Source organism: Cydia fagiglandana, chromosome 26 (genome assembly GCF_963556715.1).
Source record: "Cydia fagiglandana chromosome 26, ilCydFagi1.1, whole genome shotgun sequence".
Classification (NCBI taxonomy): domain Eukaryota; kingdom Metazoa; phylum Arthropoda; class Insecta; order Lepidoptera; family Tortricidae; genus Cydia; species Cydia fagiglandana.
The window spans coordinates 7,255,419-7,271,673 of NC_085957.1; the positions used below are offsets into that span (position 1 = coordinate 7,255,419).

The following is a 16,255-nucleotide window of genomic DNA, read 5'->3' on the forward strand; positions in this document are numbered from 1 at the left end:
AAGTGTTGCCAGTAAACGCCTGTAAACTTGTAACTTGTAACTTTATAAAACTGGGCCCTGGTGATAATTTCATGGGTCAAAAGTTGCGTGAAAAAGCTAGTATAGGTATTTTAAACGTACGGTATAGTTTATTATTCGTATCTAAAATAACTCGTATAAAATAACAAGTTTCCTAATTGGTCCAATTAGTTTTGATTGGTATTTTATACTATTTAGCCTGTTAGTCATTCGGCGATTCACAATGGGAACGGTGCACGTAGGTTTATGTATTCTAAGTATAGTTAATTTAATAAAATGCGGGTATCCACCGGTAAGTACTAACTGTTCGATTCGGGAAATGAATTAGAGACTCACTAGATATGAAATAGTAAAGATAAGTGACGTTCCACTGCAAAAGGTACCTTATGGCGGGTGGCGCCGCTATTCGGGAAATGAATTAGACAGCCGTATTCGAACAATGAGATACGTCAAATACGTCATATCTAATCCATATCGTTTCAATATCTAGTGAAACGATATGGATTAGATATGTCAGTGTCAAACAAGTGTCAAAAGTGACGTATTTGTTTAAAGAAACGTCAATTTTGACACTTGTTTGACACTGACATATCTAATCGATATCTTTTCTAGTTTTATTAACTGACGTATCTTCAAGTTGGAATCGGGCCGAGAGATGCACTAGATATGAAATAGTGAAGATATATTATCTTTACTATATCGTATCTAGTTAACCTCTAATTCATTTCCCGAATCGCGCCGTGAGTTATTTTACTGCACCTTGGACGAATCTAGTCTGTATCTTTAGGTATGTATAAAAGAGTATACAAAATCCAAGCCATTTGAGGGTATGAAAACATTACGTGATCAAATAATGTAGGTTAAAGTCAGGTCGTTCAGTGACAGATCCAGGTGGTTTTGTATTTGGTTGGTTTATCAATAAATGTTATAACTACCCGAAAATATACACATTATTTGTTTACTTTTGTTTAAGTACTTAAGGCACTGGTCCCACCGCGATCTAGTAAGCTATGAGCTATCGGCTATAGTTACTCGCCCAGCGGTGAGCTATAAATATCGCCGTGTCTCTTTTATTTACACGGGAGTGCTTATCTTTTGTTCGTGTTTATAGCCGATAGCTCATAGCTTACTAGCTCGCGGTGGGACCAGTGCCTAAAGATAGAGAGTAGGTATCTGTACAGTAAATGTGAAAATATGGGTGCCTATAACTTTCAAAAATTTATCGCTCTTGGCCCATGGCAGGGGTGCGAAACTCCTGTGACTTCGGTCAAACTCGGCTCCGCTCGGCTCAGCATCGCTCCGAGCAATTATTAGGGTTGGCACCACTTGACTTCCTTTTGCATGCACGACCACAGATAATCACTTGATTTTTGACAACCTAAATAGCCGAAAGGGATAGTGCCATATGTATATTAGAAAGGGACGGCATGATTCGACCCCGAACCGCTGTCAAACTTCGTTTTTGTAGGAAGTTTCTTTTCTGTACGGTAGTACTATTAATTACTCTGTGACCCAGTATTTGTTTTTATTTCAGACAGGGGATGAAGTGGTGCCCGGTAGCGTATTGCTGCCGGCTTCGAGAAGGGGCCGGTACCTCGCCAACATAGTGCGGCGGCAGGCAGTGGTAAGATGTTCATTCGTATTATCACAGAGTAAAGCCCCCTCCAGACTATGCGCGTGAATCGCGGGCGAAGCCGCGAACGCGAGTGTGGACTCGCGTTCGCGGCTTCGCCCGCGATTCACGCGCATAGTCTGGAGGGGGCTTAATATCAGGGGTGCGAAATTCCTGACTTCGCAGGGTTGCCAACTCCAATTTTTTTTTACCCCTAATGCTCAACTTAAAAACCCCTAAAACTGTACTATTATTTTGGAAAACCCACTGAATAAAAAATAAAAGAAATTATACGTTTAATTAATTCTTTATTTATACATTTTCCAGAATTTAGTACATTATTATGATTTTCAACCGGTTGGACATTTTTGTGATCATACATACATATGAACGTTATAGATGGTCAAATAATCTTGTTAGTAGAAAAAGGCGCGAAATTCAAATTTTCTATGAGACGATATCCCTTCGCGCCAACATTTTTCAAATTTGCCGCCTTATTCTACCCTAAAAAAAACCCTAAAAAAACCACTAAAAATATTTAGCCCCTATAAAAAACCCCTAGCTGGTTTATTTCCCCCTAAATTTAGTGGTAAAACCACTAAGTTGGCATCCCTGTGACTTCGGCCAAACTCGGCTCCGCTCGGTTCAGCAATTGCTCCGAGCAATTATTAGGGTTGGCACCACTTGTCTTTCTTTTGCGTGCACGACCACAGATAAGATAATCACTTGATTTTTGACAACCCTAAATAGTCGAAAGGGATAGTGTCATAATAATATATTTATTAGAAAGGGCCAGCATGATTCGACCCTGAATCGCTGTCAAACTTCGGGTTTGTACGAAGTGTCGTTTCTGTACGGTAGTACTACTATTTCTTCTGTGCGTAGGTATGTCAATGATAAGCCCCCTCCAGACTATGCGCGTGAATCGCGGGCGAAGCCGCGAACGCGAGTGTGGAGTCGATTTCGCTGTCTGCGAAAATCGACGCCACACTCGCGTTCGCGGCTTCGCGCCGCGATTCGCGCACGAGTGTGGAGGAGGCTGAAGATTTAAATTAAACATTTTTTTTTTTTACAGGATGGTACTGGAATCAAATTCAACAAGGATGCTGATCGGGTAAAATCAATTCTTAACCTAATTGTTTAATAGTTAGAAAATAAACGTTCAACCCTGCCAGAAGCAGCGAATTTTTCCATTTTAGGGTTCCGTACCCAAACGGGACCCTCTATTAAGACTTCGCTGGCTGTATCTCATGAACCGCAATCTCATGATAGCTAATAGGCAGTTGAAATTTTCCCAGATGATGTATTTCTGTTGCCGCTATAACAACAAAAACTAAAAACAGTATATAATAAATATTTAAGTGGGGCTTTCATAAAATCAACGTGATTTTTTTGCCGTTTTTTGCGTAATGGTACAAAATTAACCCTTCATGCGCGACTCGGACTCGCACTTGGCCGGTTTTTCCTTTAATATAAAAATTTACTTTAAATCCGGAGTTCGTGGGTTCAAATCCTGGCTCGTACCAATGAGTTTTTCGGAACTTATGTACGAAATATCATTTGATATTTACCAGTCGCTTTTCGGTGAAGGAAAACATCGTGAGCAAACCTGTATACATCTGCGAAGAAATTCAAAGGCATATGTGAAGTCCCCAATCCGCATTGGGCTAGCGTGGGGGCTATAGCCCAAGCCCTCTCGCGCATGAGAGGAGGCCTGTGCCCAGCAGTGGGACGTATATAGGCTGAATTATTTATTATTATTTTATAAAAATCTATTACTTCCTGTGAATTTTCTTCTATGATACTTTTGTAGATGAACGCCGAAGCGAAGAAGAAAGTCGACGTACTCTCCGAAGAGCTTCTTCCTTACATCATTGCTGAACAGGAACGGAGGACCACACTCCATAAGCGAGTGATGACTGCCATACAGAACGGAGAGAAGGGCGTCACGATAGTCGAGATGAGGAATAAACCGCCACTTATCATTAGGAAAGGTAATGTCATTTAGGCCCTCAGCCAGGCGTGGCTCACTCCGCGATTTCGTCGCTTTGCAACAGGTAGCTACAAGTACATCCGTTCCACACCAATTTTGGTGGCTAGCTATAAGCCGCGCGTGGCGCTGTCGCCACCCAGCGGCCATAACTGTCCTTATCGTAACAGACGCGTTTTGTTAGAGAGTGTGTCTTCTGTACCCAGAACTATTATTTATTCTGTGCCTCAGCACACGAGGCGTAAGCGTAAAAGCGTTTTCACACTGTCCGATACCGGATGTAGGATCCTACATCCGCGTAGCCAGGCAGCGGAGGCGCGCCCGGACGCCATCTTAAGCTGTCACGCACACTGCAACAAGCATTACGCCTACACATACGCACACAAACAAATATTACCGGTCCGACAGCTGACGGGGGGCTCCGATATGGCTGAATTTATCGAAAGCGCCTTTCCTAAGGCGCCCAATCGCCCATGACAGAAACAGCTGCAGGAGAATCTGTGGTCCATTTTATAAAGCTACAAGTTACAATTTACAAGCGAAAGTCTCTTTCTAACCCTATGTGTTAGAACGAGACTTCCGCTTGTAAATTGTAACTTGTAGCTTTATAAAATAGGCCACTATGGCGAGTGCCATTGGCATTAAGTCACTGCATGGCATTAAGAAAGTCGACGTCCTATCCGAAGAGCTTCTTCCGTACATCATTGCTGAACAGGAACGGAGGACCACACTCCATAAGCGAGTGATGACTGCCATACAGAACGGAGAGAAGGGCGTCACGATAGTCGAGATGAGGAATAAACCGCCACTTATTATTAGGAAAGGTAAGGTGGAATATATGCAACTGTTCATAAATTACGTCATCTATTTTTTACGATTTTTGACCCCCTCCCCTTAAAATCATCCAACCATCATAATTCGAATGACCCTCTGTCCCCTCGTACTAAATAAAATGATGTAATTTTCAAACAATGCGTTTTTAGCTAAATTGTACAATAAAGAACTATTTATAATGATTTATTAATTATTATTTCTTAAAACAATCAACATAACAACAATTAACATACAACTCCGAGCAAATCTGCATATTGGTATCGTCTTGGATCGTCCCATTCGTTTTCCGTCAAGTTCTTAAATTAGTCCTATTCTGCTTTCGTCACTCATTCTACATTGAAAGCCACCGACGTTTGTGACGAATGTAGCATGAGTGACGAAAGCGGAATAGGACTAATTTAAAAAGAACGACGAAAAACGAATGGGACGACCCAAGACGATACCTGCATATTATTTGTGTGTTTTTAGTATATGCTGTCATATTACTCTTTTCTGGAACTTAGCCATTTATAAAGAGATTGAAGGGCGAAAATGTTCGCGCACATAGTAAATTAGGACATAATTATAATGATAATTAATATCCCAATTTTAGTGTCGGATTAAGGATGACTCACGTTAGACTAGGCCGTGTCCGGGCCGGAGCTTCCGGCGCTTACTTTTCTATGACATGACAGGCGATCACGTGTCGCTTCCTATAGAAAACGATGCGTCGGACCCGGACACGGCTCGGTCTAACGGGAGTCATCCCTTACTGGGTATATCGGATCATCGAAGTGCCGGATTATCGAGATTTCACTGTACTTGCAGGGCTGATGTACCGCTGCCCGGCGAACCGCGCGCCGAGGGAGCCGGACGGATCCGGCGTCCTCATGTGCGAGGACGACATCACGCCCACCCAGATCATGTACGACGCGTGCCTCAGCGCCGAGGACAAGGAGCTCTACAACGCGGAGAACAAATACTTCTTCTGCAACCGTGAGTTATTACTCGTACTCACTCACTCACTCACTCACTCACTCACTCACTCACTCACTCACTCACTCACTCACTCACTCACTCACTCACTCACTCACTCACTCACTCACTCACTCACTCACTCACTCACTCACTCACTCACTCACTCACTCACTCACTCACTCACTCACTCACTCACTCACTCACTCACTCACTCACTCACTCACTCACTCACTCACTCACTCACTCACTCACTCACTCACTCACTCACTCACTCACTCACTCACTCACTGCATCCATCCATCCACCCACCTATCCAGCCATCCACCCAACAATCCATCCATCCAGTCATCCATCCATTCATTCATTCATTCAGTCCAGACAGTCATTTTTTTCTGTCTGAACACGCACCTAGCGCCATGACAATAGAGGCGTGTTCAGATATTTTTGACCGATACATCTGAGGGCATCTGTACACCGGGCCTGATGTACCGCTGCCCGGCGAACCGCGCGCCGAGGGAGCCGGACGGATCCGGCGTCCTCATGTACGAGGACGACATCACGCCCACCCAGATCATGTACGACGCGTGCCTCAGTGCCGAGGACAAGGAGCTCTACAACGCGGAGAACAAATACTTCTTCTGCAACCGTGAGTTATTACTCGTACTCACTCACTCACTCACTCACTCACTCACTCACTCACTCACTCACTCACTCACTCACTCACTCACTCACTCACTCACTCACTCACTCACTCACTCACTCACTCACTCACTCACTCACTCACTCACTCACTCACTCACTCACTCACTCACTCACTCACTCACTCACTCACTCACTCACTCACTCACTCACTCACTCACTCACTCACTCACTCACTCACTCACTCACTCACTCACTCACTCACTCACTCACTCACTCACTCACTCACTCACTCACTCACTCACTCACTCACTCACTCACTCACTCACTCACTCACTCACTCACTCACTCACTCACTCACTCACTCACTCACTCACTCACTCACTCACTCACTCACTCACTCACTCACTCACTCACTGCATCCATCCATCCACCCACCTATCCAGCCATCCACCCAACAATCCATCCATCCAGTCATCCATCCATTCATTCATTCATTCAGTCCAGACAGTCATTTTTTTCTGTCTGAACACGCACCTAGCGCCATGACAATAGAGGCGTGTTCAGATATTTTTGACCGATACATCTGAGGGCATCTGTACACCGGGCCTGATGTACCGCTGCCCGGCGAACCGCGCGCCGAGGGAGCCGGACGGATCCGGCGTCCTCATGTGCGAGGACGACATCACGCCCACCCAGATCATGTACAACGCGTGTCTCAGCGCCGAGGACAAGGAGCTCTACAACGCGGAGAATCAAGAGTGAACAGGCACCTTCTGGGCGAGCTCGCTCCATCGTAGGCCACGTCTACGCCTCGGCTAGTCTGTGGCTATGAGTAAGCCCATTCATATAAAAAAAAAATACTTCTTCTGCAACCGTGAGTATACTCGTATTCAATGTTTGGACACTTTGTGGGCACGGGCCAAAAGGCATGTCAAGCGTAATTCATTCATTCATTCTTTCATCCATCCATCCATCCATCTTTCCGTCCATCCATCCATGCATCCATACATCCAGCTAACCATCCATTTACCATCCATATATACATCCATCCATCCATGCATGCATCTATCCATCCATCAATCCTTCCATCCGTTTGTCCACCCAACCATCCATTATTCCATTTATCCATCCTTCCATCCATCAATCCATCCATCCAGCCATCCTTCCATCCATTCATTCTGTCTTTTCTGTCTTCTGTCTGGACACGTCTTTAATTAATCATATCTTCCGTTATCAGGTCACAAGATCGAAGGCCCCGATCTACCCCGTAACGGCACGACCGTATACGGCTGCGCGCCCATAGAACGGACTTCCTTCAACTACACGACTTCCAAGTGTTCACTGGAGGACACTGAGGACGTCGTGGTGCACTACCGGTATTATCCGGACAGGGTGAGTGAAAATATATATGTCGGCGGCCGATCGTAAGATCAGGCAGATCATAATGTTCCTGTGTATTGTTTTGAGGATAGTCACATTAAACTTAAACCAATATATAGGTAAGATAGGTTCGTTTGGTTGCTTCAGATGCCAGAAATAGCTCTGTCGACTCAGGGAACGAGTCAAAGATTTTCACGTTTCACGATATGCCTAGGAATTTCACGATATGCCTGATCTTACGATCGGCCGCCGACATATATATTGCCAGTACTTGATAGTTTACCAAGTCTTGTGTTGCATTGCATCTTACAACGTGAGCTGTGGTCACCTATAAGTGGCTAAGCATCTGTTAATGTTAAATGTCCTTGTTCCTATGTAATTGTGTAGATGTATTATCCGTTGGTGATCCTTAAATAAATTAAAAAAAAAAAAAACAACGAAGTACTTCAAGCCAAGCGCGCACCACGATTTTTTGTCGCGCGATAATTTAGTCGCAAAAATGTAACGTATGGGTTTATATGGCGGTGCCCGCATATGCGACAAAAAAATCGCAGCGATTTTAAAATTGTGATTTGTTACATTTTTCCGCGACAGCGCGCGACGCGATTGTCGCAAAGTGAATTGCAGCATACGAAGCTGTATAGCCCCCTCCAGACTATGCGCGTGAATCGCGGGCGAAGCCGCGAACGCGAGTGTGGTGCGCGCTTTTTCATCGCAGTGCGCGCACTGAATTTTCTGCGATAAATTACAGCGCGATTCTAAAATCGTGTCGCAAAAATTAAAATCGTGGTGCGTGCTTGGCGTCAGTGTTGGGGACGCGATCTTGCCATCGCAAAATGGAACGTAGACAATTCGTAAGTGGAACGTGTTTAGCAAGCGAATGTCGCCTTTGTACAAACACCATGTCTCCGAAGCATATATAAAAGCCTTCGGCGTCGAGACCCTCGAGACATTAGGTCCGTCGGGTAGGGGGGCTCGGGGGCTCCACAACGAGCTCAGCAAATGCCTAAGGCAGGCTACAGGTGATCCTCGCGCAGGCAGCTTTCTCGCGCAAAGATTGGCCATAGCAATCCAGCGCGGGAACGCTGCTTGCGTGATGGGCACCTTACCAAGCGCGCAAAATTTTGATAGGTATTTTTAATTTTTAGCTTTAACTAAAAAGTTGTAGTTAAGTTTTCTTCCCCAAAGAATCGGAAGAACCATGTAGTAGTGAACCAACAGTATTGCACTAGGTATGCGCTCCTTCTTTTTTTGAAGAAACATAAAGCTAGTGTGTTCGCAATGCTGATACTAATTTATATTCCTATTAACAGACGTATAAATACGTGACGGAATTGGACCCGGACCGAGAGGTGTGCGACCACTGGAACCCATGCCAGATCGGTTACATATTCAGTCTACCCTCTCCTGACATGGCGACCCCCGCCAGCGAACTGTGGCGTAAGTATACCGACAATACATACAACAATGTATACAACAGAACAAGTACGGACCGAGAGGTGTGCGACCACTGGAACCCATGCCAGATCGGTTACATCAGTCTACCCTCACCTGACATGGCGACCCCCGCCAGCGAACTGTGGCGTAAGTATACCGACAATACATACAACAATGTATACAACAGAACAAGTATGGACCGAGAGGTGTGCGACCACTGGAACCCATGCCAGATCGGTTACATCAGTCTACCCTCACCTGACATGGCGACCCCTGCCAGCGAACTGTGGCGTAAGTATACCGACAATACATACAACAATGTATACAACAGAACAAGTATGGACCGAGAGGTGTGCGACCACTGGAACCCATGCCAGATCGGTTACATCAGTCTACCCTCACCTGACATGGCGACCCCTGCCGGCGAACTGTGGCGTAAGTATACCGACAATACATACAACAATGTATACAACAGAACAAGTACGGACCGAGAGGTGTGCGACCACTGGAACCCATGCCAGATCGGTTACATCAGTCTACCACCTGACATGGCGACCCCTGCCAGCGAACTGTGGCGTAAGTATACCGACAATACATACAACAGTACAAGTACGGACCGAGAGGTGTGCGACCACTGGAACCTAGTTAAGTACAAAAAATTGTACTAGCAAAGAAACACGGTTACTGAATTAGAACATTGGCACATAATAAGTTATAGCAGGGGTGCGAAACTCCTGACTTCGGCCAAACTCGGCTCCGCTCGGCTCAGCATTGCTCCGAGCAATTATTAGGGTTGGCACCACTTGACTTCCTTTTGCGTGCGCGACCACAGATAAGATAATCACTTGAATTTTGACAACCCTAAATAGCCGAAAGGGATAGTGCCATATATTAGAAAGGAATAGCATGATTCGACCCTGAACCGCTGTCAAACTTCGGTTTTGTAGGAAGACTAGAGTTTGCGTGTAGTGTACGGTCACGGTCAGCCAAGAAAGTGGTCTACCACTTTTCGACTCTATCAATCAGATGATAGAGTCGTAAAGTGGTAGACCACTTTCTTGGCTGACTGTACAGGTCTACAGGGTGCCTAGCCAAGATGCCAATCGTTAACACCGCAGCGAACGATACGCTCGTGTCTTTCTGTCCCACTAATATAGTAGAGTGCTAAAGAGAGAGACCACCGCTAATCATGGTACTTTATGATTACCTACATCTTAGACATTTAATATATGTTTAATTTTTAAGAGCCACTTGCACCATCCCACTAACCCGGGGTTAAGCGGTTTAACCGTCAACCAAGCGTCAAATTGTTCTGGTAACCATGGTAACTTCATGTTTAACCGGTTAACCCCGGGCTAGTGAAATGGTGCAAGTCGCGCTTAGACATTTAATATTTGTTTAATTTTTAAGAGCCACTTGCACCATCCCACTAACCCGGGGTTAAGCGGTTTAACCGTCAACCAAGCGTCAAATTGCACTGGTAACCATGGTAACTCCAGGTTTAACCGGTTAACCCCGGGCTAGTGAAATGGTGCAAGTCGCGCTTAGACATTTAATATTTGTTTAATTTTTAAGAGCCACTTGCACCATCCCACTAACCCGGGGTTAAGCGGTTTAACCGTCAACCAAGCGTCAAATTGTTCTGGTAACCATGGTAACTCCAGGTTTAACCGGTTAACCCCGGGCTAGTGGAATGGTGCAAGTGGCGCTAAGTAGGTTTAAAAATAAACTTTATTTTAATGTTAATTTAGTTTTGTAGGTAGTTTAATTTTAGGTTACTATCTATGGGACTTAATTGAAGTTAATTGTGATCTTTTTAATAAAATAAACATTTTCAGTATTTGTTTATAAATCTTAATTTGTTTATTACAGCCGATGCTCGTAAGTAAATATATAAAAATATTTTTTACTGTACTGGTTTTTAGCATTCTAATAAATAATTATAGTTTCACTAGCTAAAATACATACAGGGTGTGTCTGACCATGGGGCTTTAAATTTAGGGCTCGATTCTACTCGCTGAACGAGCTACTTTTATTATGGCACCAACCCCGAAATCCCGGAAAAACATTTTACTTTTTTTTTATTTATTATGAATGGCCACAGACTAGCCGAGGCGTAGACGTGGCCTACGATGGAGCGAGCTCGCCCAGAAGGTGCCTGTTCACTCTTGATTTGAAGGTTGCCGGGTTATAAGAACACACATTTTGTTTTGTTTCATACATTTTGGCTGATCAGCCGGCCTAGCCAAGGTTACAATCGCTATCGCTTCGACAACGAAAAGCATTATGTCTCTCTATCACTCTTCCGTATTAGTGTGACAGTGACAGTTGCGTTTCGATCGCTACGGAGCGTAAGCGATTGGCACCTTGGCTACGCGGCCAGATGTCGACGTTTTCTATGGAAAAGCCAAAAAAAATCCCCGATTTTAGGGTTGGTCCCATAGTAAAAGTAGCTCAGTTTAGCGAGTAAAATCAAGCCCTGGATTTAAAGCCCCATGGTCAGACACACCATGTATGTGAACTTAGTTATTAAGTTAAAATAATACAGCATCTTCTTCTTCCTGGCGTTATCCCGGCATTTTGCCACGGCTCATGGGAGCCTGGGGTCCGCTTGACAACTAATCCCATGATTTGACGTAGGCACTAGTTTTTACGAAAGCGACTGCCATCTGACCTTCCAACCCAGAGGGGAAACTAGGCCTTATTGGATTAGTCCGGTTTCCTCACGATGTTTTCCTTCACCGAAAAGCGACTGGCAAATATCAAATGATATTTCGTACATAAGTTCCGAAAAACTTATTGATACGAGCCGGGGTTTGAACCCGCGACCTCCGGATTGAAAGTCGCACGCTCTTACCGCTAGGCCACCAGCGCTTCGCTAAGCCACCAGCGCTTTAAAATAATACAGCATGTTTATAAATATTTAACTGACACATAAATGTATATCAAGAGCTTTACTAACTGCCATCAAACTGTTTTGCAGTTTGGCAGTCCTATTTCAATGTAACACCTATGTACTTACTAGCTGTTGCCCGCGACTTCGTCCGCGTGGAATCTTATCTTCAACATTTTACATCTTTAGTACATACCTACCTATAATTTTCATATCCAAGCAATGTTGAAATTAAGTACTTTTCTTTTTTAGCAAGTTGTATGAAGTTTTAAGTCAAGTGGATTTTGATGTTGGTTGCTGAAATTACTTTTCTTGCCCTTATACAAAGATTCAAGTTCCGCATTCACAAAATATCTGATCACCATACAAACTTTCAACCCCTTTCTCACCACCTTGGGGGATGATTTTCAAAAATGCTTGAATTAGTTTTCATGTTTTTTAATTTAATACCTTTTTTTTGCAAAAAGTTCAAGTTCCTAACTTAAAATTAAATTTACACCCCAAGACGAACATTCATCCCCTTGTTAGCCCCCTTAGGGGTTGAATTTCCAAAAAAGGTTCCAATTACTTTTTTTGTAAGCGGCTATTATGTCTTTCTAAAGAAGTTTCAAAGCATTTGTAATGGATTCAAACTTTGAACCCCATTTTAACCCTCTTATTAGGGGATGAATTTTACAAATCGCTGTAATCATTTTTATTGTCTTCTAATAATATCCCCAAGTCCCGCGCTCGAAAAAATGTTTGATATCCATACAAACTTTCAACCCCTTTTTCACCACCTTAGGGGATGAATTTTCAAAAACGCTGAAATTAGTTTTCTTGTATTATAATTTAAAACGTTTTTACAGAGTTACAAGTTCCTAGCTTAAAATAAAATTTGCACCCGAAGACGAACTTTCATCCCCTTTTTAACCCCCTTAGGGGTCGAATTTTCAAAAACGTTGCAATCACTTTTTTTGTAATCGGCTATTATGCCTTTCTACGAAGTTTCAAAGCATTTGTAATGGATTAAAATTTTCAACCCCTTTTTAACCCTGTTAGGGGATGATTTTTACAAAACGCTGAAATTACTTTTATTGTCTTCTAATAATATCCCCAAATACAAAGATTCAAGTCCCGCGCTCGAAAAATTTTTTGATATCCATACAAACTTTCAACCCCTTTTTCACCACCTTGGGGGATGAATTTTCTAAAACGCTGAAATTAGTATTCTTGTATTTGAATTTGATACTTTTTTACAAAGTTTCAAGTTCCTAACTTAAAATAAAATTTGCACCCGAAGACGAACTTTCATCCCCTTTTTAACCCCCTTAGGGGTCGAATTTCCAAAAACGTTGCAATCACTTTTTTTGTAATCGGCTATTATGCCTTTCTACGAAGTTTCAAAGCATTTGTAATGGATTAAAATTTTCAACCCCTTTTTAACCCTGTTAGGGGATGAATTTTACAAAACGCTGAAATTACTTTTCCTGTCTTCTAATAATATCCCTAAATACAAAGATTCAAGTCCACCACCTGAAAATTTTTTTGATATCCATACAAACTTTCAACCCCTTTTTCACCACCTTAGGGGATGAATTTTCAAAAACGCTGAAATTAGTTTTCTTGTATTTTAATAATATATCTTTTTACGAAGTTTCAAATTCCTAGCTTAAAAGAAAACTTTAACCCCATACAAACTTTCATCCCCTTTTTAACCCCCTTAGGGGTTGAATTTCTCAAAATCGCTTCTTATCTCTTGTACACTTTATAAATGCAATCTGGTGTGCAAATTTCAACTTTCTGGCTTTTGTAGTTTCGGCTCTGCGTTGATGAATCAGTCAGTCAGTCAGTCAGTCAGTCAGTCAGGACACTTGCATTTATATATATAGATGAATAATAAATAAATATGTCGAGGATTGTGGGCGTATCATACTATCTGCAGCACATCAGAACCTTCAATCGTGGATGACGAGGGCCTTCAATGAAATACTATGTTCAACTCACAATCTTTACTGCACAAGACTCATTACAAATCACAGCTCGCGATACGGTTCTTATCTTAAGCAAACCAGTGGATTTGACCCAGGAGCCGCCACAGACGTCATCTTCTCCCGTTCGTTCTCATCGTGCTTCCTCTGAAAATTGATTGACAGCATAACTTCAATTGTTCTGGGCTTCAATTGTTTTTAACAGCGCGCTCTATGACGTCTAGGCGGAACTGCGTCGAACGCCACTCAGGTGTACGTAACACCCTAGTTTGCTCTATTTGTCAAGGTTTGCATGATAAAACGCCTCTTGAAGGCGATAGATGGCACATTTCAGCCGTTCTCCGACAAATAAATAATAAAAATACCTTATGTGAACCACTCATATTAATTGCAATAAGATAATTAATTTCGGAAGTATCCGCCACTTTTTTTAGTTTTTTTTTCCTTTCAAGATTACCCGAATCCACCTTTATACACTTTAAGTAATTTTTCTTTAATTTTCGCTCCAACACAGTAGGTAGGTGTCATTGTGTAAAATTTTATCATTATATTAATTATCTGACTATATTTTTAGCTGACAGTAAGTATATACAATCATTCACAGTGTATATTTTTGGCTTGCTCTTAAAATTAATTTGTATATGGAATACCAAAACCATACCAAAATTTGTATATTTTTTTTATCTCAGAGTCAAAAAGAGTAACGGTTTAAATTTACTTCCAGCATTTGAGGGTATGTGCAACAAAAGAATATTTAAATTTTATAATTTGAATCTGGTTTTCGTGGCTTTTCAGATTATAATTGAATTGATTAATTATTAAATTTAAAATGATATATTTTTCTTTTCAGATTACGAGAGTAAGTAACTAATAAATCTGATTTTAGGGTACCCAAAGAGTAAAAACGGGACTCTATTACAAAGACTCCGCTGTCCGTCTGTCTGTCCGTCCATCTGTCTGTCTGTCTCATGAAGCGTGATAGCTAGGCAGTTGAAATTTTCATAGATGATGTATTTCTGTTGCCGGTATAACAAAAAATACTAACAATTACGGAACCCTTGGTGGGCGAGTCCGATTCGCACTTGACCGTTTTTTATTATTACAGCAGGTATTTTTACTTAACGTATTAAAATAGATATTTTCATTATTATTTTATTAATAAATGCTTTGAACATTGCAGAAGATGGTGAGTTTTAAATATGAGTTATTGTGATTAATATAATATTTTTATTTTTTTCATTATACATATTAATAAATTGTGACGTAATATTTTTCCAGAAATTGTTCCACGTAAGTTTCCAGTCATTACAATAGTTAAATACAGTAGTACTTGGATGTACATATTGTACATATTCCTATTTGTCTTCGCCGGGTCCAGATGGGAAGAAGAAGAAGAAGAAGAAGAAGGGTCCAGATGGGAATAGGAATCATTCTCATTTCTCCCCGCCTCGTGTACTAAAATTGCCTATGGCGGTCACGTGGGGCGGGGACAAATGGGAATGTACCTATAACGAAAATGCTGATGAACAAAATGTTATTCGTTCACCTAAATTAGGAAAATCAAATACCTAGAATCTTGAGCGTGGCGAAAATCTCAATAGAAGCAAATAGCATTTAATTTTAATCTTGTGATGATGATGTTTCGCTTACTGTATTTTAGCAGCTTTGAGCTGTTGAGAGTTGAGATGAGAAGTAATAATTTTATTCTAATTTCAGCTATACCCGGTAAGTTGACTTATACCTACAGTTACAGTCATAATAGAACAAATTTGGTACAAAATTAATTTAAAACAAGCAATCAGGCAGCCATCACGGCTGCCATACAACAAAATGATTTGTTTTGCTGTTTTTTGCGTAATGGTACCTACGGAACCGTTCGTACGCGAGTCCGATTCGCACTTGGCTGGTTTCTTGTTTTTTTTCAGTATTTGAGCTACAATATGATATTCATATGTTCAAATGTTGACAGAGGACAGTATAGACGAGTATGTACATCCGGGCATACAGTCCTACATGAGCAGCCCTCGAACAATTATCATACCTCACGGCGGTAGACGAAGTGTCAGTAAGTAAAACATGCAAGAGTGTAAAGGATGACTCACCGCCCCCACCGGGCCGGACCTTTTTTTTTAAATGTAATAGTCAGCAAACGAGCAGACGAGCCGCCTGATGGGAAGCGGTCATCGTCGCCCATGGACATAAGCAACACCACAGGACCCACTTAAGCGGTGCCGACCCTTGAGAACCCTAAATACCCGCTTCTTGAAGAATCCCGTGTCGTAGCGCAAAGGAAACAAAGAAAAGGTAGGTAGGGTAGGTAGGTAGGAAGGAAAAGAAAGGGTAGGAAGGAAGGAAGGGAAGGAGCTTCCGGGGCTTAGGTACTTTTCTATGACATGACAGGTGATCGCGTGATGCTTTCCATATAAAACGATGCCCCGGAAGCTCCGGCCCGGACACGGCCCGGTCTAACGTGAGTCATCCTTAAAATATTACATAATTTCCATTTCGGGCGAAAACGTTTT

General features: G+C 42.3%; 1 protein-coding gene across 1 annotated transcript in view; it reads left to right on the forward strand.

The window, feature by feature from the left end:
• The first annotated feature begins 206 nt into the window (after nt 1–206).
• LOC134677344 (uncharacterized) overlaps nt 207–16,255 on the forward strand; it is a 33,303-nt gene continuing 17,254 nt past the window's right edge. Inside the window, exons 1-8 of the mRNA XM_063535778.1 lie at nt 207–310; nt 1,553–1,642; nt 2,706–2,744; nt 3,444–3,624; nt 5,262–5,429; nt 7,291–7,445; nt 8,747–8,873; nt 15,703–15,798. Coding sequence (XP_063391848.1) covers nt 242–310; nt 1,553–1,642; nt 2,706–2,744; nt 3,444–3,624; nt 5,262–5,429; nt 7,291–7,445; nt 8,747–8,873; nt 15,703–15,798 — 925 coding nt within the window. The 5' untranslated portion in view covers nt 207–241. The remainder of the gene's footprint in view (nt 311–1,552; nt 1,643–2,705; nt 2,745–3,443; nt 3,625–5,261; nt 5,430–7,290; nt 7,446–8,746; nt 8,874–15,702; nt 15,799–16,255) is intronic.